Genomic DNA, 22,116 nt, shown 5'->3' with positions numbered 1-22,116 from the left:
CTGTAGTTAAAAGTTTCAGATGTGTTGCAGTTGAGACTTGGGTAGCTGTAACCAAACAGAGTGGTGTCACTGCACTTACATAGGGTGGAGCCATAGGGGTGCACACAGTACAAGGCAGTGTGAGATGTGTGATCTCTGGAGGTTAGGAGGTTTGGATATTTCCTTTTTTAAACATTCTCAGCGAAAAAAAAAAGCAAACAAGAAAGACAGACTTTAGACTTGGTAGATTTAATTATACTGAAGTGAAGTTGGGATAAAGTTTACGTAGATTATGATATTTTCCAACGTGCTGTCCTTTATTTCAGGGTTTTTTAGAGCCTGCTACTTCAGTTGGTGGGGTCCTTTTACGTCACTAAAGCCGACGCTAGTTAGCTTTAGCCATTGCTAGCATGCACGCTGCGCAGCCTTGATCGGTGTCCGAGCGATAAAGTATTGGTTGTGCTGGATGTGCAGAGACTTGTCTTTAAGCTTTTAGTGATTCTGTCTGGGTGAAACAGTTAAAGGCGGTCGTCTGCGGTGTTGTTGACCGACCATGTGGAGCTCAGGCCGCCGTGTCCTTCAGGATTTGCTCAGCCAGGCTGCTGCCAGGAGCTTCTCTCTGACTCCACCTCAGGTCAGCGCCCGTGCACATTTTACTCAAACATCAGTAGCATCTGTCTGTCTTTAAAACTGCTCTGACCCAGGTCTGTACGCGTACCAAGCAGTCCCACAATATCTTCCAGTAAATGTTAAATTATTCATAATATGTAGCTAGCTGAAACTAATGCCGTCTAATCCAACAGTCCTGTAATAAATTCAACTGTCGGGAAGGTATTAATGTTCAGTTTTTGTTGAAGATCTTGAGGCGTTGATTTAACTGCATGATTATTTTGAAAGATGTAGTTTGTGGTGCAGCTGATTTGTATTACGTTATCTATTATTTTGTCCACTGGTTTCATATCAGTGAATCTCTGTGTAATGCAAGTTCAACAGATACAGCGGAATCAACACCTCTCTACAGCAGTTACAACAAAAAATTTAACATTATAAAAGTTCACGAAGGGAGCATTTATTGAAAAGCTGTTGTATAAGACTGCATTTGTTATAGCTAGATGTTCCTAATAATAATAATGATAAAATGTGTGTATAGATCCATATCTCTTCTGGTTCCGTCTAGTCAACATTGTTGGGATAATGTCCACTCCTTGCAGTCTCACAATGTGTGGCAGCTTTTCCATTTACTACATTTTCCCTGACTATTTGTGTCCATTGATCCAAAGTTGCTGGGTCAGCTTTGCCCCATTTCTGTGTTATTGCCCTCTCACAAACCACAATTACACTTATCAGTATTCATCATTTCGCCATATGGGGTCATTTGTAAAATTTCAAAGATAAAGCAGAGGAACATGCACAGAAACATTCAGGTGCATATTGTTTACTAGAATTTGGTTTTAGGGCATTTCTAGAATATATAACCATGATAAGAAGGGTCTACTCTTTACTTTGGATGTGATAAAGTCACCTTAATATGATTAATTATTGTGATTTTTTTTTTGTTCAGCATGTCACCAAGTGCATCTCTTAATTTAGAAACAATGATTCAGGGTCTTTAACAAAAACAACTATCTTAATATGGGCATATCTGAAAGTGATTTGGAGTTTAAATATCAAGCATTAGGTCCCAAAATCCCATACTGCTTTACTCCTACAACAAGATATGTTTTTCATGTGAACATGACAACAAACCTAAAGTGACATAACTCCTGGGTGCTTGATGTTTCCACAGAATACAGTTGTGGTGGAGCGATGTTGGCAGGTCCCCTTGTCTAAAGTTGGCCGCCCTCCGAGGCTTCACCCCCGAAGACACAGAATCTACAAATTGGTTGAAGACACCAAACATGCTCCCAAGGAGAATATGGAGCTCATTCTAACTCAGACAGTACCAAGTGAGCATCTTCATTCATTTAACAGATCTAATCAACCTAAAATCACTAACTGAAGTGACCCATCATGGAGTTGGAGTTGGGGGAAGCAGTAAAATATATCATGGGATGATGAATTCAAAATAGCTGAAATTGGTTTTCTCTTCGCACTATTCAAATTCCTTGGTTTGTTCCTTCAGAGCTTGGTGGGCGAGGAGACACTGTGTTTGTGAAAAAATCAGTCGGCCGAAACAAGCTGCTGCCCCAGGGTCTGGCAGTGTATCCATCACCAGAGAACAAACACATGTTTGCTGAGGAGTTAAGAGTGAGTACTGCACTGAAATTATTTTTGTAATATTTTCCACCACAAATTAGACAGCAGAGTTCAGCTATTTATTACTGTCACTTTTTAAATTTTATTTTTGCAATTTACCCACAGCTTTTGCGTGAGGGGCGGCCAGAGGACAGAATCCAAACCCGCACTGGACAACTGGTGAGTCTTCATCTACTGAAGATATTATAATAAAAGTATGTCACTTCTCAAAGACTGTCCTCACTACCAAGTTGCTTTCGCTGAGTCACAGTTGTTAAGAAGTGACTGAAATCAACATCTGATAAACAGCTGTCAGTTTTTTTTAAACAAATGTTTATCTGTGTTTTTACAGACAATAGAATTCCTTAAACGCTCCAAACTGGAAATAAACAAGATGCCCTCTGAAGATTTCCAGCTCACCAAACAGGTCGTCTGCAGGCAGTTTCTCAAGAAGGTATGTAATTCGTCAGATTCTTATCCTCAATTTTGTTTGTACTTCTTTTTCATTGCATTATCTAATCACAACTCTGAGGAATGTGTGGTTTGACTTGAAGTACAGGTTCTGTAATTGTTTCACTTTTTCTTAGTTGGGAGTTGTTGTGCCACCTCATGCATTGAGTCTTCCATTTGAACCAATCAAAGACTTGGGCGACTACTGGTGTGAAGTTAAGGTAAAGAAATGTTCTTTTCCTGTGTATCATATGCATGAAGTTCCAATTTACAGATGCCTTTTTAGTAGTTAGTAGAGACTGGTTCCAACATGTGGGTTTTTATATCCCTGTAAAAAAAGATAGATTTAACAAACACTCAGTCTTTTCTGGAGAGTTGAAGTAGTTCCTCACTATGACCCAGAAAGCACCATTTTGTTGTGTTGCATTTTACTTAAGCTGCATGGATAATATATGAATACACTTAAAAAGCTAAAAAAAAACAGCAGCTGGTTTGGCTGTTGTTCTACCAGATTGCTCATTCTTCTTCTTCTTCTTTTCATCTTCCAGGTTAATGGAATAAACACAGTTCGCATCCCCCTGTCACTGGTGCCATATGAAGACCCATCTGCAAGATATCAGCAGCAGCTGAAAAGACAAAAGCAGGAGCAGCAGGCAGCTGAAGACCTTTCAGAGGCCGCTGATGAAGATGAAGCTGTAGAGAAGACATCAGGTGACGCAGCAGCGAAGGCTGGTAAAGACTCTGTGAGTCAAGTTAGTGAAGTGTCACACTCAACAGGAACTTCAGCTGCTGAGGATACAATCACCTCAGCTGCAAAGACAACTCAAGACACAACAGCACCACCAAGTGACAGCCCGAAAAAAGATTAAGAGACTCTAAATGAAGATGTCCACACAACTACAGTGGATTGTGTTTACCTGTAATACACATTATACATGCATAAAAACAGTTGTCGGTTTAATTATTAACATGTTTTACATCCGGCTTATGCAGAACAAGTGTTTTATCAAGTAAACACAATTCCTGTCCTGTCACTTCAATCAGTGTATCCTTTGGATGGTTGTGGATGTACCATAAAACAATAATGTAGTAACATGTAAGAAGAAATTTTTATCTAATTTTAGGACCACTGTTAACACAGTGTTGTTCAGTATGGTGGAAAATAAAAGGTTATCCGTTTCCTCTCAGTAGACTGATGTCCCACAGTGTTAAACAGAACCTTTTGTTAAGATTTTAAATCAAAGGAAAATGCAGTGTGAATGCCCAGTGGCCTTCAAAGGTACAGAGCCAGGAAAGGAAAAGATTTATTGACCAGTTTTAACTGCACAACATGCACAACAAAAGTATAAGGTAAACAAAAAAGATCTTTCCCATCGTTGCTCAACTAATTAACCACAATTAGGAGTGATCCTTGGACTGCTGGTATGTTTAAGATATTTGCGACTGCCAAACATCAGATTAAGCTTTGAGGCAGATCAGGTTGTACATGTGTTGCTACAGTGAGCCACAACCGCCACCAAGCGGTAGTTTACACATGGCGCTCTTTGCAAAATCCAATGCGTTTGAAATATAGTGCAGGTAGAAGCAAGCTGGTCCGTGACATTCGCATTGCTACTCTTGAAGAACTAACAGAAATACTGACGGGAGGGTTTTCAACCTATTGCTTTGATAAAGGAGATGGAAAACATGATAGATTTAACACTGGTGTCAGTGTCTCAATAAAAAGCCATAAAACAGCTTCTTAGCAGTGCTAGTTTGTGCACCTTTAGACCCATCTAAAATAAAACAAACGCTTACTATAGAATGACAGTACTTTGTTTCACCCCTGCACAGTTCATAGTATTTTCCCTTAACAAAAGTATTTCTCCTATTCAAAACGTTCTGGCACACTGGCAGAGAGAAATATAGTAAAAGCCTCCTCTCAGTCATCTAAAATAAAACATCAGCTTCAAATGACTGTATTCCCCATTTTGGAAATATGGAGGATCAGGGACTCATCAGTTCAGGACTCTGTAAAGTAGTGAACCTGGAATTTGCATGCTGGATTCAGCCAAGTAAAACTGAGGTAAAGCTCCTGTTTAATGACCAAAAAAAAAAATAAGATGGTGCTCTAGACTGATCCTTGCTAAAAACTGAAATGCATATTTGGTTCTCTGGCAATTTATTTATTAAAAAAAACAGCTTTAACAAGCCAAAGCAACATGTTTGTTTTGCAATATCTTTATTTTTCATTACAAAGTTGTTGATTTAATGTATAAATATGTGTCACAGCTTTCTATTGACTCCAGTTCTTTTCTCATAATCAACCGCAACATTTTACTAATATCTGTATGATTGCCAGAGAACCAAGCTTTTTATAGTCATACGTGTTCAATGTTCATCATCTGAACAGGAAAAATATGCACTCGAAGGAAAGCATTTGTAATGGCTACTTCAGGGTCACATCACATCCTGAAAGGTACCTTAAAAACACTGTTATATGCAGGTATAGTACCAGTTTAAAAAATTATTGAAATTACTGTTTATTTGTGGTAAATTACTGTCAAAGGAGAGTTTAATGGCTGTAACTGGAGTTTCGTTGTGGAAGTAACACATTATCAAACAGCTGACCAAAACAACTATTGAATATTAACAGTTCAACACAAATGCAGGATGGAGGGCAAGAGGGAAAAACTGTATTAAGGTATGTACACGTTTTCTTTCCCCAAACACAACCTTCCACTTGTCTGGGAAATCTGGAACGTTCTACTCTACTTTCTGATGCAGGGTTTCCACATGCCACCAAGAGTCCGCAGTGTGACAGTCAGAAACCATATTTGGCCTGGGTCTGCCGGCGGGTTAGCTTGTTATCTGCCCAGTTGTTCTTCAGCTCCAGCTCACGTTCCTTTGCCTATGAAAGAAGACCGTAAGTAAAATTCCTGGTAATCTTTTATAAAACTAAATGTGATATAAATAATGACTTTCAAATTGGTAAACAAAGATTTGAAAATATATTACTTTTTGTCAAATGTAACCATTTTTTCAAAAGAAAAAGATCCAGTGTCCAATCTGTTGTTTTTAAATTTCATCTACTATAATTTGGAAATGCTTGTGACCAGATGTCAGGGGAAAACCTCTCTTTAGCCAAAAGCCTGAGTGAGTACACACACAAATATGAGCCCTAACAACCAGCTCAGCAATGCAAATAAATCCCCATACTGTGTGCTCATCCAAACACCGTGGTGTGTACAAATAAAACATGTTGTGTGACAGAACAACATTACTCAGCAAATAGCCAATTTCTCTGAAAGTTAAGACAAACTCAGCTACTTTTACAGCTTGTTTGATTGATGCAAAGTTTTCTTTGCAGCTTACTGTACAAGCTGCAGGCATTTAGTAGTCAACACAAGGCTTGACATTTGCTCTGCACAGACAGGCATGGCAGCCAGCAACATGGAGCTGAATGTGTGCAGACATGTCACACTGGGAGTGCACACTCCTGGTATGTGTAGAGACACTCTAACTTCCACCCTGCTCTGTATCTAGTTCAAAATCAACTGAAAAAATAATTTATGAATTCCCAATTTTCAGACTTGCACGATATCTTGCCTTAGCTACAATATGTTCTCTCTGTACTTGGTTGTGTTATTGAATCATTTCAGGGGCTACGCTGACTTTTCTCTGTTGATCCAGACATTTAGCAGAATAAAATACCAACAACTCTGAATAGGAAGATGATAAAATTATTTTGGTGGGACAGTTTGTACAAAGTAAGCCAAACAAAAAGCCAATTTCAAATATTAGGTGTGGCCCTTTAAAGGCCCCTGATGTACATCTGAACAGACATCAGTGGAGATATGAGCACATGATTTACATCACAGAAAGAGTATTAATTTAAGCTTTAGCAGCGCTCACCTGGTGAATGAGATATGTTATCTGGTGCTTGCGCCGCTGTTGTCCTGTAGGTTGTTCTCCTTTTTTCTGTAGGAAAGTAGGGAAAAAAAGTAGAAGTTACATTAAAGCATACCACAAAACTATTAGTGCTTATTATTTTACAGTCCTATAAGTTTACTAGTTTGTGTGTCCACCCAGCATGTTTTGTTTATTTGCAAACCTGACAAGGGATTCAGACATCTTTGGCTTATGCTATTTGATTGGCATGAAATCATTCTTCAGCTTAGTAAATACAAAGGCTATCAGCATTTTGTAGTTTGGGAGAAACCTCATAAGCCAAATGACTAAAGCTACTGAAACATGAATCCTGTCAAAACAGCCATCAAAGATTTTATGGCTGGAGGCCTTTACATGTTCCAAATAATCAATAGTAAGTAGGAGCATACAACATCCTGTCCCTCCAATGACAGACTTCACAAGCCCTCTACAACTGAGCAAAAACCTCCACATGAAACTGAGAGCAACCTCACAGTCAGCCCTGTCACATGCAAAACTTGCAGCCAACGCCCCACTGTGACAGAGATCAGGTCACCTTGCTGAAGGACTGACGGTTCTGCTTCTCTTCTGTCATGCTCTTGGTCATCCACTGCTGGTTGCCACTCAGCTGGTCATCTCCCTTAATCTCCAGAAACTTTACCTCCTCTTTGCCTCTGTTTCTCTTCCCCTGCAGTCGCATGAACTGAACATAGAAGGGAAAAAAGCCTTGATCAGTCACAATGTTGCAGCCCTGTCATGTTTTTTTTTGTTTTTTTTTGTTTTTGTTTTTTAATTTGGGAGCTATTGTTGAACTTAAATTGAGGGAATGAAACAGCTGAACACAAGCTTAACAACATGACAGAGGACAGATGCAACATTAGCTACAAATAATAAAAAGTATGCTGTTGTATGACGTCTACACCGAAAAAAAAAAACAGCAGCGCACTTCTTACCGCTTCATCATCAAACATGGCAGAGTGGCCAGGCTCTTCAGCCTCCTCTGACAATCCGGGGTTAGGATCTTGGTAGTATGACTCATTATAATATTCCTGCCCAAGGAGAAAAATGTTTGGAATGTCACTTACTTAGTGATTGCTCTCTTTGGTATAAACACTACAGTATGAATGCATGAGGATTTAAAAGCTAAACCTTGTATGTGGCTCTGTAGCTTTTAAGTGTATTTACATTGTATTGTGTATGAACAGTTTGTCGTGTTAAACATGTTGACAGTTTGAAAAGAGAGTGTAATCTGGGTCTAAAGCCATTCAGTCAGGTCATGAGGTTATGAGCAACTGTATAAATCATGGTTACCTGAGGGAAAGCCTCTGGGCCTGTCATGGGCTGGTGATAGTGAGAATATTGACCTCCCCATACACCACCTCCCTCATGGTTCCCCCCAAAGTCGAGTGGGGCATCTGACTGACCAGGCTCATCAGCAGGTGCGATAGGAAGAGGCTCTGCAGGGGCTCCTGGCTCAAGGTCCAAGCTTGGGACGACTGCAGGGAGGGGCTGGGAGCTTTCGCCTAGGGAGAAGTAGTTTTGTGGGGTTATGTCCTCCTCATTATCCTGGTCATCAGCGGCTATTTGTCTAGCCAGCTGCAGAGTGGCCGACTTTGCTGCAGCTTTGATAGCAGAGGGAGACGCGCTAGAACCAAGCAGACCCTGCGCAGGCGTTCCAGGCTTGGGTCCTTTGGGTTCTTGCCGTTTGGTGAGAGCATGAGGAATTAGGGGTCTGTCTGTCTCCTTCACTGTCAGGTTTTTGGGTTGTGGTAGAAGGGCAGACAGGCCTGAGCCTGCACCCTGGAGGAGACGAGACATGGATGGAAAGGGGAGGTGTGAGCTCAGGGAATCACTTAAGCATAATACTGTTAGTCTACTATGCAAATGGGATAAAATAATACATTCTGTGTCACTGGTTTCCTCACTTTTTATGTATTTTTAGCTTAACTGTCAGAGTAGAAAAGTTAAAAAGAACATAACTGGAGACACAAAGAAGGGAGGTAAAAGAGTTGAACCTAGGCTGGCCATGGGTACATTTACTGCTCTGTATGCTGTGTTTACACACAAAACATTCTGAATGATAGTTCAATGCCAGTATTTTCTTTAAACACATACAAACACTGTATCATGTTTACACAATCCTATAATTTTATTAAGAGAAGCTCAGACATGACAGCTGAATGATTCCTGTATTATCTGAGATAGAAAGATGAGGTGACATTTTATTCTGCCATCTGTCACAGAGAGATTTTCTTACCTGAGGTTGTTGCTTCTTCCTTGCTGGTTCATCATCATCAGAGTCTGACTATGGACAAGAAATGCATAGATACGGAAATTACAACCACGAGAACTGCAATATGTATAAGCAAACGGTCGATCCGACTCTGTACTCACATCCTGTCGCTGGATCTGTGGGACAGTGATCTTGACTGGCTCTGCTCGCTTCCTCGGCTTAGGCAGACTCGAAAATAAGCCTCCTTTAGATGGTTGAGGATCTAGGTCGTTGTTTGACGTGCTTTCCCCTGCTGAAGGGTTCGCTTTTGTCTCCTTGCTTGTTCCATCGTGTCCTCCTGCAGATCCTTGCTTTTTAGGAGCAGGCAGGAGTGAGAAGAGCCCTCCTGCGCTGACTTTGCTCTCCGGTGCGGTAGAGGTCGAGATTTCCTCCGAGTCACTATCATCACTGCTGCCATAAGCGACTAAAGACATGTTTGCTGATGTTATTAAAGATTATTAATCTGGAGTGGCTCGTGGACATGGATAACCACTTCCCCTTTATTTGGTCTCAAGAAGCCGTACTCACGCTGGCTTTTCGAGGAGCTGACTTCAATTAAAGGTACGATAATTGTTATTTTCAATATAGCCACAGTGATAGCGAAATAATTCCAGGTGGAGCTATAGTATCATAAAAATTATATATAGCAGGTTAACAAGGGGCCTCACAGTGAACTAATGAAAGGACTGTCCCAGCTCCACAGCGCTAGCTAATGTTAGCTAGGCCGTCGCAGTAAACGTTATAAGCTAACCGACCACTTCTTACTTAATCTTAATTAAAGTCGTCTCAAAACTGTTATTGCACATCGGTTGATACAGCGGATATATTTCTGACACCACAAGACGGCGACTATAAAGTGGTATTATGCCAACAAATATATCTGGTTAGTCCCTAGACTCCATCAAAACATTCGGCTCCATCATTTATGGTTGAAGAAACGACAGCTGCGCAGTTTTCTGCGCAGCCTCTTCTTCTTCACCTATTTATTTTCAGTTGGTAAACAAGCTACCGCCCCCGATGGGCCGAGTGTGCACCAACGTCAATTTACAGTATCTGAAAAATCAATACCTCTAACCTTTCGGTGAGCTACAACTGAACACACTGATTTCATTTTTAGATCGGTGTTAACATTTTACTACTTTTGGACCAACTAAATCATAAATGAAAAACACTTTGAAACACTATTTAGATCTTCATGGCAGAAAATGAGGTGAAAGGATAATTAAACAGACATGATAAGGCCATAATTTATTACCTGATCGTGAGGCCCCGTATTATTTGTTGCATATTTCTAAATTAATGTTTTCTTCCATTTATAGGTCCAGGTATTTTTGCACTGTAGAAATGTGCACAGAATGTACAGATAGTGGGAGGAAAGAGAGGAAAGCAGTTCATTTTTGCCCAGGTGCATCCTAGTAGGTTCGTCCAGCAAATATTTCCGCTAAACACCCGAGAGGGAAAAAAAATATTTAAATGAATTTCCCTGTCACAAATAATAAATCTCCCTCATATCATCAAGTAAATGGCTGATTTCCTCGCTGCTCTTTGGCGCTGTTATTTTCTACACAAGAAATTCTCAGCAAGAGTCAACAGGGGCGCTAACTGTGCAACTTTATCAGGTACAGGGGGCGCGTCTGCAGAGGGAAGCGGGTTTCAATTTCAAACCCAAACAGTCCGAGGGACGAGTCAGTGTATTGTGGGATAAGGTGTAAACCAAACATTTTACAGCGTTCAAGTAGAATTTGTAACGTTATTTAAACACACACCAGAACGGCTTTGCTACCGCCGGTCGTGGTTAGAGTCCACAGAATCCGCGAAAAAAAAAAAAAGTCGCCCGCCGCGTCTTCGCTCCAGTTTTCCGCGCCTGGTCAATTTGGATGACAAACCGACGCTTGGCTTGTTTTTTGCAGGTGTTGGCCAATCCGGGTTCTGTACCACATTAAAACTACAACTGTGTTTTAAATACACATACATCGGACATAGCAAGCCATTTCTGCAAGAAACATGCCGAGGTCCAACAGGCAAAAGGAATACAAACCTGGTGATCTTGTATTTGCCAAAATGAAGGGGTATCCACACTGGCCAGCGAGGGTAAGCACCCGACGTTAAATTTGTCATTTCAAGCTTTAGGTTTGGTTTTCATTTCAGTCAGTGTGTCTGCCTGCTCCTATCGCTTGTTTACCTGCGAGGCCTAACAGTAGTTAGCTACCATGAGTTAGCCTAGCTCGGTCGTGTTAGCTAACGTTGCCCAGCATCCACACGCAGCTAGCCCCGGGGTAGACGATTGCAAATTTCTTTCGGGTGATTCATCGTGTAGGCAGACACCTCACTGCCCTGCACGGCTAACTAAATATGAATGCTGTTGCTAGCCGCTCTTTGCCACCAACTCTGCTTTTCGTGTGTCGCGTCGGTCTCCCGGGGGGCCTGTTAGGCTAATGTTAACTTTGAGCTTAACCGTTAAAAAGAGCAGTTGGGTAACAGAACGTAGGCTGCAAAGTAACGGCCATGTCACACACAGCGGTAACGTCTGTCCAGTAGCTAATGTTATCTTAACATTACATTTGGGCCATTGACACGAAGCCACGCTGTAGCTCAGCTAAGTGTTCAATAAGTTTTAAGTTTTTTTTCATTAACTGTTGCATTACAGACTACACATGGTTGCTTGGGTGGCCATATGCCTTGGTACTTTGTAAACATGCCAGCCTAACAACACTAGGTATGATAAGTAAGTGTGTTATATTCTTAACGTTAAAATCACTTTAATTAGTTTAAAATTGTCCCAGGCTAATAAAAACGGTGGTGTTACACCATAACGTAATGTCTACCTGTAAACACGGTAACCTAACACTGACGCTTTCTGATCATTCAGCATGGGAGAAAATGGGAACTTTTCAAGTTAATTACACTAATTTACCTCTGAAACGCAGCCTTACTTGGAGTTGTATAGATACGAAATATGAAAAAAGGGGGATAAAATAACCAAAACTGTGTGGGACGTGCTCTACAGAAGCACTGGAGCCAACATTAAAACGGAATAATGTGGAAACCAAAAAACACGCAATCCTCAACCACAACTAGCAGTTGAAAAGGAAACACTGGATTGCAGTCTAAGTCAGTGTTTCTGTTTCTGATGCAGCAGCCATTCATTACAGTCAAGTAAGACTTAACGCTTCCACTCGTTCAAAAATGGACTTTTGGTTCATTAAGAATGCCTCTAAATAATAGTGAATTTGTGCTATCTCCCAAAATAATGAAGTGACTGTTAGCGTTGGTCTGTGCCTCTTCCCTCCTTTTTCTCAGTCTTATCAGCCCTGTCTCATCTCAGTAGGCGACAGGCCCCACCTATCCTGACACAGTGGCCCTATCTGGGAATGCCAAAAGGCCTGTCTGGCAGAGGCAAACGGACACCACGCTTGGTCATAATAATAGCTCTTTCCTGTCCCTCGGCGTCTTTTTAAAACACAAATAAATATTTGCAGAGTGGTGGAGCCAAGCAGTACACTGCAAGGATGTTCAACATAAAAAGGGAAACAAAAAACAGCGTGACCCCTGCTCTCACTGGGGCTCATTAGGAGTTAAATTAGAGGAGATTTTACAGTAACCAGTAAGATCTTGTCAAGCTAAGATCACTCCATTTTGTTGCATGACTCTCCCGTCATATTGGCCTAATTTAGCAGTAGGACCCCAAATGTTAATTCATTAATATACTGAAAGATAAATGGTCAACAATTTTGATAATCGAGTAACTAACTGTTTAAGTCATTTACCAAATATTTTCTGCTGTTTTCAACCTGCTCACACTTGAGAATTTGCTGCTTTTCGGTCTATAATTATAAATTACATATATTTGGCCTTTCGTATTTATAGGGGGAAAAAATCGACTTAAATCGATTAATCTATAATGAAAATAATCCAACTGGGCAGATCCATGAAACTCCTTGCACGATGTGTGATTTGGTAACTCAAAGAGCTGTCAGTTTGGGAACACATTCACATTAAAATTTCAAGGATTTTTGCATTCTTCAACATCCTTTGTTCTTAATTCACAGATCGACGAGTTACCTGAAGGAGCAGTGAAATCGCCCTCAAACAAATACCAAGTGTTCTTTTTTGGAACACATGAGACGTGAGTATTTTAATTTGTAGAGACATTGCAATGCAATTACTATGTATATGTAAAGGTCTAGATCAACACATCTGTTTAACTACTGGCCATACTGTCATCAAATTCCTCACAGATATGTATGGTCCCCAGAAAATGTTTTTTAACAACTTTGGTGACTCTATGACCTTTCCTCAACAAAGTTTTGCTTAATCCAGACCTTGTCCAAGACGAGTTACCTTAATCTGACCAGAACTGTCATGGATAGATTCATGTAAATCAAGCAATGAATTGACTAATCCGTTTTAATCACTGAAATATATAGTGATGAAAAGTAATGTGTCATCATTGATGCAAATGTCAGAGTAGACACTAATTGCGAACTTCACTGGATGGGTGTATATATTTAGAAAATGACCGATTAATGTTTAACCTCTGTAGGGCATTCCTGGGGGCCAAGGATTTGTTCCCATATGATGAATGTAAGGAGAAGTTTGGTAAAGCAAACAAGAGGAAAGGCTTTGCTGAGGGACTCTGGGAGATTGAGAACAACCCCACTGTCACACATGAAGGCTACGAGGTGGGTCCTTTGGACAGAGGCTGAATGTTAGGCTGTGTTGACTGTCAGTTTATTTTACTGTATTGTGAGCACATCACATTTCAGCCTGTTCACACACTCAGTGGGCCAGTGCAACACTGAAAGGTAACCTGTAACACTGATGGACAAGTGGCTTTTAACCTTCCAAGATGTTCTACAAAGCACTGTCAAAGCCAGGGAAGAAAACCACTATGAGCTCGTACACATGGATGTAGATAATGGAGGGGTGGATTTGCAAAAAAGCAACCAAAACCAAATTACATTCCACTCTTGTCATCCTCTCTGAGTCTTCCACCTTTTTTTTTTCTGGAAACACTTAGACTTTAGTGTTTTCTCTGTTTGGTCTAGCCTTTGTTTTCTTTCACTAATATATAAATCTCTGCCTTTAGTCATCGAAGAAGGACAACACATCAGAAGGAGCAGGGGATACAGGTAGTTCGGAGAAAGCAGATGCCGAGGGCAGCAGTGATGAGGATGAAGGAGCCCTGGTCATCGACGAGAAGAACGAGAGGGGGGGAACCAAACGAAAAGCAGAGGAGTCCACAGAGGTGAGCTCTGAGCCTGTCATTCACACAGTGCGAGTTGAGAGCTTCACAGTCAATTCCTTGTTGAGCTGTCTGTCTCTCTAACGCTTCCTCAAACCATTGGTAGGCATCTCCCAAGCGGCCGAAGGACACAGGAGCAGAAGGTGACTCTAAAGTAGACAGCAGCAAGTCCAATGCAGAGGCCAAGCTCAACGATGTGGCTGGACCCAAGGCAACTGCTCCCTCCTCACAGAGCGAGTCAAAACCAGAGGCCCAGGAAAATGCTCCAGCAGGAGGTCAGCTAACAGCAGATAAGGTGAGGCTCTGTTTACCTTGCCGTTCATGTCAGTAAAGTATGAAAAACCAAACTGCAAATGTATGAAATTTGTTTTAGATCAGTAATCCATCACCCTGAATATTTAGTTTGCTATAGTTATCATATGCTTGTGTGAAGCTCTGACCTTTGTGCACTTGGTGCAGAAAAGAAAAACATTAACATTTATTGGTCCCCCTATGAAATTATCCTACTTACCTTCTTTCTTTAAGCATTCTTTAAGTATTCTTTTGTAAAAGTGAAAACATGAAATACTTCCATTAAAGCAGAACATAAATCCCTCATTTGTGCAGCTTGTCTCTTAGTCACACACTTTAGGCCTGACTAGCTTTTAACACTGTAGGTGGAAACTTTCCACAAGCATTTGAATGCACCAAAAACTTTGTATAAACTTAATGAAATTAAATATGTATGTGCTATATTTTATAGATTGTCAGAAGAAACTTGAATGAAACAATAAGAGAGATTGTAATAATTCTTTTAATGGTTCTCAACTCTTCTCCCTGCAGCCTGTGACAGATAGTGCTTAACATCAACTCACAGAAGAAAACCAAGAACCTTTGACGCTTTTCTCTGGAATTTAAGCATCAACATGATTACCTGCAGGATGCCAGATTTCAGCTGTTTAATTAATAGGAGAGTTTAAAATTAAAAAAAAAAAAACTAAGTGTTTGTATTGAGAGACAAGCAAATCCTCATTTGCCATTTTTTGGGATATCATATATCCCAGAAACAAAAAGTTTGCTAATCTGATTTCAAACAATTGAACTGAGCACTTTAAGGCTCATTTATAAATGGGATTTTGGTGTGTATATATTTTTTATTTCTAAGTGCAATTACATAATTACAAAGACTAAATGCTAGGTGTCAAAACATTTTTTTCAGTTTAGGGGGAATAAACACTGAATACGTATATAATAAATTAAATTAAAAAAAGAAAACATTTAAACAAAAAAAAAACGTATTTGACAAAGGCTCCCATATGATGGTTTTAAACGTAAATATTGTACAGGAAAAAGAACAAAATTTCACCCACTCTCTCAGCTTTAGTTCATAAATGACACATTTTACTTTGTTTTGCCTAGCTTCTCAGCCTCATCTAAATCATTTATTCACTCGTTGGACATATGAGTTGCACTTTTTTTCCCCCCACTGCCCCATTAGTCTTTGACTAGTTCACTATGATATTTTTTATGCAACACAGGTTTTGTTGCATTGTAGTGTGCTTCATTGCAGGTGACCAAAATATGTGATTAATTGCACAGGATCCCACATGTGGCCTACTTGGCTTTTGAACTTATGGAATAGGTAAACCCCATTTGAGAAAAACTGTTTTAGGATGTAAACAGTTGCTTTGTAAACCCCTCTATGACCCCTCTGTAATCTTTCACTGATGATATGCATTATTGAAAGCAGAAAGACATTCCTGAATGTTATTGTGTCTGAGCTCGGTCTTGAAACATTTCAAGTCAAGGTAGGTAATGGCATTTGTGAAGGGAAAAATTAATAGTCGCCACTTCTTTCTGGGGAAATTATCTGGCAAACTCTTTCAAAACCATCAAGTTAACTCTCCGTTTTATGTTATAATTTCACATTTAGCTCACATTAATGCTGCCATTGCTTGATACTGGAGATTGGAGATTTAATTGTGAAGAACACTTGATTGCATTCAGTAATTGGTTGTACCAAATACGTTTCTTTTTCAGCTCTGAAATCTATTGCTGACATTGTTAATACCAACATATGATCTACACTAATTGTGTTTTTTTTGAAAGAAATTGGATCGAGAAAGAATCTAGAGAGTGAACAATCTGTAAATCTTAAGTTTCTGACTTTCTGGTTTCCAACCCTCCTAACTGGAATGACTCTGTTTTACTTCAATGGTCTTATTATTTTGGTTGTGAAACAAAGTTGTGATGTTTTAAAAATGTGTTTTATTCAAACATTTGTTTTGACATGTTGGTCAATATGTGGTGTTGTTATTTTCCATTATGTGTGATTTTTAAGGTTCAAGTCTTTTTTTAAATACTTGGCCTTTTCACCATGTTTCTTGAATGTCCTAGTCATTGCTTCAGTGTTCTGTATTTGGCAACATGAGCCCACAGTTGATCAAATTATGAACCTAAGGGAAATCAAAGCTCTTAAAAGTGAACATATTTCTGGCTGTTGTGTCTAAAATGGCCACCTTCCTATCACCATGCCACTGATTTCAAAATATGAGATGCCCAGAGTGCCCCACTCAGATCTGCAGTTAATTCCACGGGTATAATTTGGTATTAAAGTGTAATTCTTGGTTTAGCTTTCTGTGTTACTTTCGGAAGCTGCCATTCATCTTAATCTGCTGCTTAGTTTACTATTGTAGTTGCCAGTCCATTTAATAAACCTGTTGATTACAAAAAACCCTTGTCTGTGTCATGTTTACAATAAACGTGGTTTCTGTTTTGTGGATTATTCACTTCCTCTGTCTGGAAAGCACCTAAAATAATTAGATCTTAGACACTGTAGGCTGTTTTCACCAACAGGGTTGTCTGCAGTTACTTTTCTCTTTCTTAAAAATCATCCTCTTGAGTCATATGGTTCTTTCTAAACCACATTGTTGAGACTCCCTGGCTCACAAATCAAGTTTCAAGCAGGGGAAAATCTACTGCTGAAATCCACTAAACCCAATTAATCATTTCACATCCCGTTTTTCACTTTGTTATACATGCATGAAACTAACGATGGCACCTTTTTGTGTGTATGCGCACTTGTCATAAATAATTTGCTCCCAAGGGAGGCTCACAGCACAGTTTAGGGCTTTAGGCTGTGATAGCTGAACTAGATTTCATGTTATATAACATCCTGATATCTTTGAAGTTGTCGTAGTGTTTGGTTGAGTATGCGTTCTTTTAAATACAGTGTTTGGGTGGTGTCACAGAGTTTTAAAGCCATGCTCATTACAACTTTTATAATGTCCACGAGGTGCTGGGCTGAGGGTTTTTTTTTTTTTGGTTTTTGTTTTTTTGCTGATGTGGTTTTGTTCTAGTATTTATATCTAAATGTTCTCTGTGGCAGTTGGTGCATTTAGTTCACAAAATTAATGACCGCTTCTTTGTACTTACAGCATTTGATTGCAGGTTTTCAGAAACTGTAGCCTCTACAGTACAGTTACAGTAAAACTGTAATTGCAATAAATTTCATTGTTTACATTCAAAATATACTATGACATCTGCAGCAACCAGCTTATTGTTATGAAAATGTATAAAAATTTGCGCTGTGACACTCAGCACCGTGAAGGCCATCTTGTTGTCAGTGGCCTGCATCCTGTCTACAAATCATTCTCCCATCTCTGCCATAGATAGCTGCACTACTTGGTAACTGCGCATGCGTATGGTCGGTTCTGGCCCTCCCGTCCAGTAGGCGGCGCCGCCTGCTGATGCTACTGGTGTCAGCGCCGCTAACTGCTGCATGTGACATTGACATCAACAGAGGGTAATGTCTCTTTGCTTATCTCTAACTTCGTTTTCTTTTATATCAAAGCTTTTGCAGGGGGGCTATTGAAAAGACAAATATTAGTCCCCTTTGAGATTTTTGCGTGTTTCAGAAAATAGTTGTGTATGTTTGGCGGCTGTAACACAACGTTTATGATAGCTACTCCGCAAGCTAACGTTAGCCTAGCATGGAGTGTTGTCGGTGGAGACTGTGCATCTTTTGGTACTTGAGTTAACTCACAAGCCTTGATTCATTATGTCCCTGCAGCACAATGAGGCTGACCACTCTCCTGTCGATGGCAGTCAGGGTTGTTGTGCCCAAAGACTACCGATACAGCACCAACAGACCGTGGACGGTGGCTGCTAAAAGGCAGAGTCTCCCGGGGAAGAAGAGGAGAAAGGTGTTTGTGGAGCCTATAGCACCTGAGGCTTGGACTGTGCTCAGAGGGGACAGGGTGAGACTCACTCAGGGCAGCCGTGTTTAATGTCCATAAGGGAAAACCCCATGTAAAGTCCCCAGTCTTTAAAAGCAAGTCGCTCAGATCAATGAGTGTTGATCAGTAAAATGATTGATCATTTGAACATTTGAGTCTTTTAATCGACTTTTTCAGTACATAGACACAATATTAAAGCTGTGCCAATATTCAAGTTATGTTCCAGTGTTGTTGAATTGTCACTGCAAACAAATGGGGCCATTTGTTGTTTTTGTTGCTGAAGATAGTTCTTCATGACTCTCGTTGAATGTTTGGGGTTGTCGTCATGCTGCAGAATGAATTGTGGGCCTAACAGATGGATTGCTAAAATTGGTAGATGAAAAAATGTTTCAGTGCAGCATATATTTAAGTATTTGCTTTTGTTTCCCAGGTCGAGATTCTCGCAGGGAAGGACAAAGGGAAGCAGGGAAAAGTTGTCCAAGTCTTCAGACACAGAAACTGGGTTATCCTGGAGGGACTCAACACAGTAAGGAAGTAAAATTTCTGTCAGAGGAAACTGGACTGACTTTGCTCATAGGACCTTTACTGGTATATCTCCTATAACCACTTATTCTGTAATTTGTTGATCAACTCACTGTTGCCTAACAGGAAGATTAGAAGCTGTTTCAGTTGCTATGAGTCCATCATTTAGTGTCCATTTAGTGTATTGCTGTTAAGAAGATGGAAAAACTTGCAGTATCTGTTTTCTTTGTGGTGATCCTTCAAAATGCATATAAACAGTAAAACTTTCATGGTCATTAATTTTAATTACCAGTGTAAAATCCCAGTGTATTTATTTATTCGCTCCACCAGAGGGAGCCAGATGTCTGTGTTCAAGGTTGACAGGGTGCTTACAAAATGCACTATAAAAAGCCATTTCACCTGACTGTAAACTATTGTTTTCTGTGTTAGCATCACAGGTATGTAGGAAAAACTACGGATTATCGTGGAACCTACGTTGCCAGTGAGGCTCCCATCCTGGTGCGCGATGTCGCCCTCATCGACCCCTCCGATAGGTACAGTAAGCCCTGCGACAATGCAGGGTTATAGTTGCGCCTATGCATGTGCACTTATCTCAGGACCTTACTAACAGCAGAGTCACAGGTTAGCAGTCAAAATGAGTTGTGGTGTTTTTTTTCTAGATGCCATTTTATTATCTTCAGCCCTAAGTCCTGTATCTTCCACTAAAGTTAAAGCTATAATTTCTGGAGTTGATATGATTAAAAAAATTATAAAGAAGAATTTTACTTTCATAAATAGTTTGTTTGAGAGAAAATTTTAGGACAAAAGTATTTTGGGATTTTGCATGACAGGACTGTGTTTGTGTGTTGTAGTTAATGCTTGTTTTATTCTCTATACCACCATTAAAACAAATGCTCCATGACAACAATCTTCAAGTTACTTCTGAATGTTAAAACACAGTCCAGTGTGATTTTTAAAAAAATATAAATTCTCCTTATCTTTGGCATCTTAATAGACCAGTTTTGACATACTGACATTGATCTTCCAGAAAGCCCACTGAAGTGGAGTGGAGATTCACGGAGGAGGGTGAGAGAGTCAGAGTGTCTGTCAGGACGGGTCGAATCATCCCTAAGCCTGTTGTAGAGCGACGAGATGGCATCGTGCCAGAGCAGTGGAAAGGTGTGTGTGTCTGTGTGTTTGTTTTGGTTGGAGAGGCATATGCAGTTTAATCCATGTGTAGTTAACATTCCACACATAAAAGCTGCTTTTTTTCGTTTTCCTACAATGTGCAAACTTCCAAAAATAGGGTTCAGAGTGACTCAGTTTATGTCTTTGTTTTACGCTGGAAAAAATGTGTTCTGAACTAGATCATACACGAGGAGCACCTTTACCACTGCTGAGTAGCCCTCCAACTTGTAGATCTTAACACATTGGTCCTGTTACCTAGATTTTGTGTTAGTTAAAGTTCCTCTTGTTTTGACACCGGTAGTTTTGCTTTATCGTTGTGAGTTTCATGAGAATGTCCAGAACAGCTGTTTGTTAAAGTAAAAGTTGTAATTTTGACCAACACTTTCCTTATGGACACATTGTTTTCACTCTTCATAATCTGATACATTTTTGGATGTGACCTGTTTTTCTTACTATCCTCACAGATGGTCCCAAAGACACACATCCTGAAGACACTCTAGAAAAGACCTATGTACCATCTCTGAAAACCCTGGAGCAAGAGGTCATGGAGAAACTGGGTATTCAGGAGAACAGGCAGCACAGACGGTCATTCTGGTACTGACCAGAGAAATCAGAGACACTCACGCCCCCATCGTGTTACCCAGATTTCACAGTTTTGGTGGGAGACGTGCTGAAGGACATACCAGGATGGCATGAGTAAGGCTTTTTGGGTGGTAAAATTCTGGTGCAACATACAAACTGTTAAGGAAGTGAAAGCTTTGTAAAAATGCTTGGAGCTGAAACAAATGTGCAAACAGAGCAGCTAACAGACATGCTATGTAAATGTTTCCTGAATCATTCTGATTCACAGAGGTATCAGAGTTTGTTTCTTTATAGTATAATGAATAAATGTCACATGAACCAGTAACTAAAATGGTTTGTATTTTGCTCTATAGTTACTTCACATTTTCTAAACTCAGTACCACTAAATAACTAGGTTGGATATAAAAGTGCTAACTTAAAATCACTACCTTCGTGCTCTAACAGATCACAAACAGGAGTCATAAGTACAGGTATTTTCTTTTACTGCAGGTTTGGATTTGCTATATCACCATTATCATACAGAAGAAAACTTCAGATTTCCCACAGTCATGCAAATGCTTGAATACTATTCACTGAGGTATAAATTGGTGTCATTGAGAAGTATGTGAGGCTGAGAAGGCAATGTAAAATAAGGTTGTTATTACATCAAGAGAACAACAGTGAATTCTGGTTGATACTGATGTTCAGGCGAGTTCAAGTAATACGGTAGCTTCTCTCCCAGAGAGAGTGAATTACTCAGCATTAAATGTTATAGAATACTTCATACATGCAGTCTGGAAGAGTGGAAAAGTTGGCCAAACTTGGTATTGGCAGGGTTAATAATGGTAATGGTTGCAGCCTGTTTGGATTGCTCATAAGGCTGAAAATAGTCGTATTATTTTACAGAAGCCCAGACGTCCTGCTCTCCAAATCTTAAACCCTTTAGACAAATGATTCTGTCTTTCCAACATGTCTGGGAAACAGTGTGGAGAAGGAAATGGCTGGGGAGGAGACTATACAGACTGGATAGTTTCAACAAAGTTCTAATTCACCTCATTTGACTTTTTATACACTGGCACTGCGTGTTATTTCTGTGGTCTGTGACTTGTTTTGCGTCACGTTTCAAATATGATCTCACATGTGAATTTATAACCCGTTATGAAAAATGACCAGGGTATCATGGAAGAAAAAGATTCGTAATGAAAAATCACTGTACATTTAGTAAAATTTACATCTTAACAGTTTTCTTTTGTACACATGAAGATTTTGTTTTAATATCAATTTCATTTTACCTTTTTTTTCTCCATCATTTCTATTTGTTCCGGTTAAAATGTTCTCAGTTTCTTCACTACAGGCTTACACCAACATTTTAATTTTAATCATGTTGTATGTCCTGGCTCACTGTCACACTCTCATGGCTTACTGAGACACTAATCGTCCAGACACATCGTTAATGTCCTTGGTTTCTTCAGAGTTTCCCCAGCTAAAGCTAGTCCATCAAAATGGTGAATTTAAACATTAAAGGACATTTTTATAGCAGCTGTTGAAGAAGGATAGAG

General features: G+C 39.9%; 4 protein-coding genes across 4 annotated transcripts; 3 read left to right on the top strand and 1 right to left on the bottom strand.

The window, feature by feature from the left end:
* Positions 1 to 133: 133 nt before the first annotated feature.
* On the top strand, positions 134 to 3,851 carry mrpl9 (mitochondrial ribosomal protein L9). The gene is made up of 7 exons (XM_041052657.1): positions 134 to 613; positions 1,766 to 1,925; positions 2,102 to 2,226; positions 2,341 to 2,394; positions 2,567 to 2,668; positions 2,802 to 2,885; positions 3,213 to 3,851. Exons 1-7 carry the CDS (start codon positions 533 to 535, stop codon positions 3,531 to 3,533), a joined length of 927 nt encoding a protein of 308 aa, XP_040908591.1. The 5' UTR covers positions 134 to 532; the 3' UTR covers positions 3,534 to 3,851.
* Positions 3,852 to 3,939: 88 nt separating this feature from the next.
* On the bottom strand, positions 3,940 to 9,790 carry prcc (proline rich mitotic checkpoint control factor). The gene is made up of 7 exons (XM_041052655.1): positions 8,968 to 9,790; positions 8,831 to 8,878; positions 7,885 to 8,373; positions 7,527 to 7,622; positions 7,130 to 7,276; positions 6,559 to 6,624; positions 3,940 to 5,554 (listed from the first exon to the last, which is right to left on the bottom strand). The coding sequence occupies exons 1-7, from the start codon at positions 9,277 to 9,279 to the stop codon at positions 5,468 to 5,470; spliced, it is 1,245 nt and encodes a 414-aa protein (XP_040908589.1). The 5' UTR covers positions 9,280 to 9,790; the 3' UTR covers positions 3,940 to 5,467.
* A 679-nt stretch (positions 9,791 to 10,469) lies between these two features.
* Positions 10,470 to 16,080, top strand: LOC121191490 (hepatoma-derived growth factor-like). The gene is made up of 6 exons (XM_041052658.1): positions 10,470 to 10,936; positions 12,895 to 12,971; positions 13,389 to 13,527; positions 13,935 to 14,093; positions 14,197 to 14,385; positions 14,913 to 16,080. Exons 1-6 carry the CDS (start codon positions 10,850 to 10,852, stop codon positions 14,931 to 14,933), a joined length of 672 nt encoding a protein of 223 aa, XP_040908592.1. The 5' UTR covers positions 10,470 to 10,849; the 3' UTR covers positions 14,934 to 16,080.
* A 1,740-nt stretch (positions 16,081 to 17,820) lies between these two features.
* mrpl24 (mitochondrial ribosomal protein L24) lies at positions 17,821 to 21,785 on the top strand. The gene is made up of 6 exons (XM_041052584.1): positions 17,821 to 17,874; positions 18,142 to 18,328; positions 18,738 to 18,833; positions 19,259 to 19,362; positions 19,857 to 19,987; positions 20,461 to 21,785. Exons 2-6 carry the CDS (start codon positions 18,146 to 18,148, stop codon positions 20,595 to 20,597), a joined length of 651 nt encoding a protein of 216 aa, XP_040908518.1. The 5' UTR covers positions 17,821 to 17,874; positions 18,142 to 18,145; the 3' UTR covers positions 20,598 to 21,785.
* The last annotated feature ends 331 nt before the right edge of the window (positions 21,786 to 22,116 follow it).

This window comes from Toxotes jaculatrix, chromosome 13, assembly GCF_017976425.1.
Source record: "Toxotes jaculatrix isolate fToxJac2 chromosome 13, fToxJac2.pri, whole genome shotgun sequence".
Taxonomy (NCBI): Eukaryota; Metazoa; Chordata; class Actinopteri; family Toxotidae; genus Toxotes; species Toxotes jaculatrix.
Note: the sequence above shows the minus strand (reverse complement) of the source record. Positions and strands in the feature narration are given on the sequence as shown.

Coding starts and splice junctions, on each gene's coding strand:
- mrpl9 (XM_041052657.1), top strand. CDS start 533: ATGTGGAGCTCAGGCCGCCGTGTCCTTCAGGATTTGCTCAGCCAGGCT. Junction 614..1,765: donor TCTCTCTGACTCCACCTCAG/GTCAGCGCCCGT, acceptor ATGTTTCCACAG/AATACAGTTGTGGTGGAGCG. Junction 2,227..2,340: donor TGTTTGCTGAGGAGTTAAGA/GTGAGTACTGCA, acceptor ATTTACCCACAG/CTTTTGCGTGAGGGGCGGCC.
- prcc (XM_041052655.1), bottom strand. CDS start 9,279: ATGTCTTTAGTCGCTTATGGCAGCAGTGATGATAGTGACTCGGAGGAA. Junction 8,374..8,830: donor GGAAGAAGCAACAACCTCAG/GTAAGAAAATCT, acceptor CGTCTCCTCCAG/GGTGCAGGCTCAGGCCTGTC. Junction 7,623..7,884: donor GCCCAGAGGCTTTCCCTCAG/GTAACCATGATT, acceptor CTCCTTGGGCAG/GAATATTATAATGAGTCATA.
- LOC121191490 (XM_041052658.1), top strand. CDS start 10,850: ATGCCGAGGTCCAACAGGCAAAAGGAATACAAACCTGGTGATCTTGTA. Junction 12,972..13,388: donor TTTTTTGGAACACATGAGAC/GTGAGTATTTTA, acceptor TAACCTCTGTAG/GGCATTCCTGGGGGCCAAGG. Junction 14,094..14,196: donor AAGCAGAGGAGTCCACAGAG/GTGAGCTCTGAG, acceptor AACCATTGGTAG/GCATCTCCCAAGCGGCCGAA.
- mrpl24 (XM_041052584.1), top strand. CDS start 18,146: ATGAGGCTGACCACTCTCCTGTCGATGGCAGTCAGGGTTGTTGTGCCC. Junction 19,363..19,856: donor CTCATCGACCCCTCCGATAG/GTACAGTAAGCC, acceptor TTGATCTTCCAG/AAAGCCCACTGAAGTGGAGT. Junction 19,988..20,460: donor CGTGCCAGAGCAGTGGAAAG/GTGTGTGTGTCT, acceptor CTATCCTCACAG/ATGGTCCCAAAGACACACAT.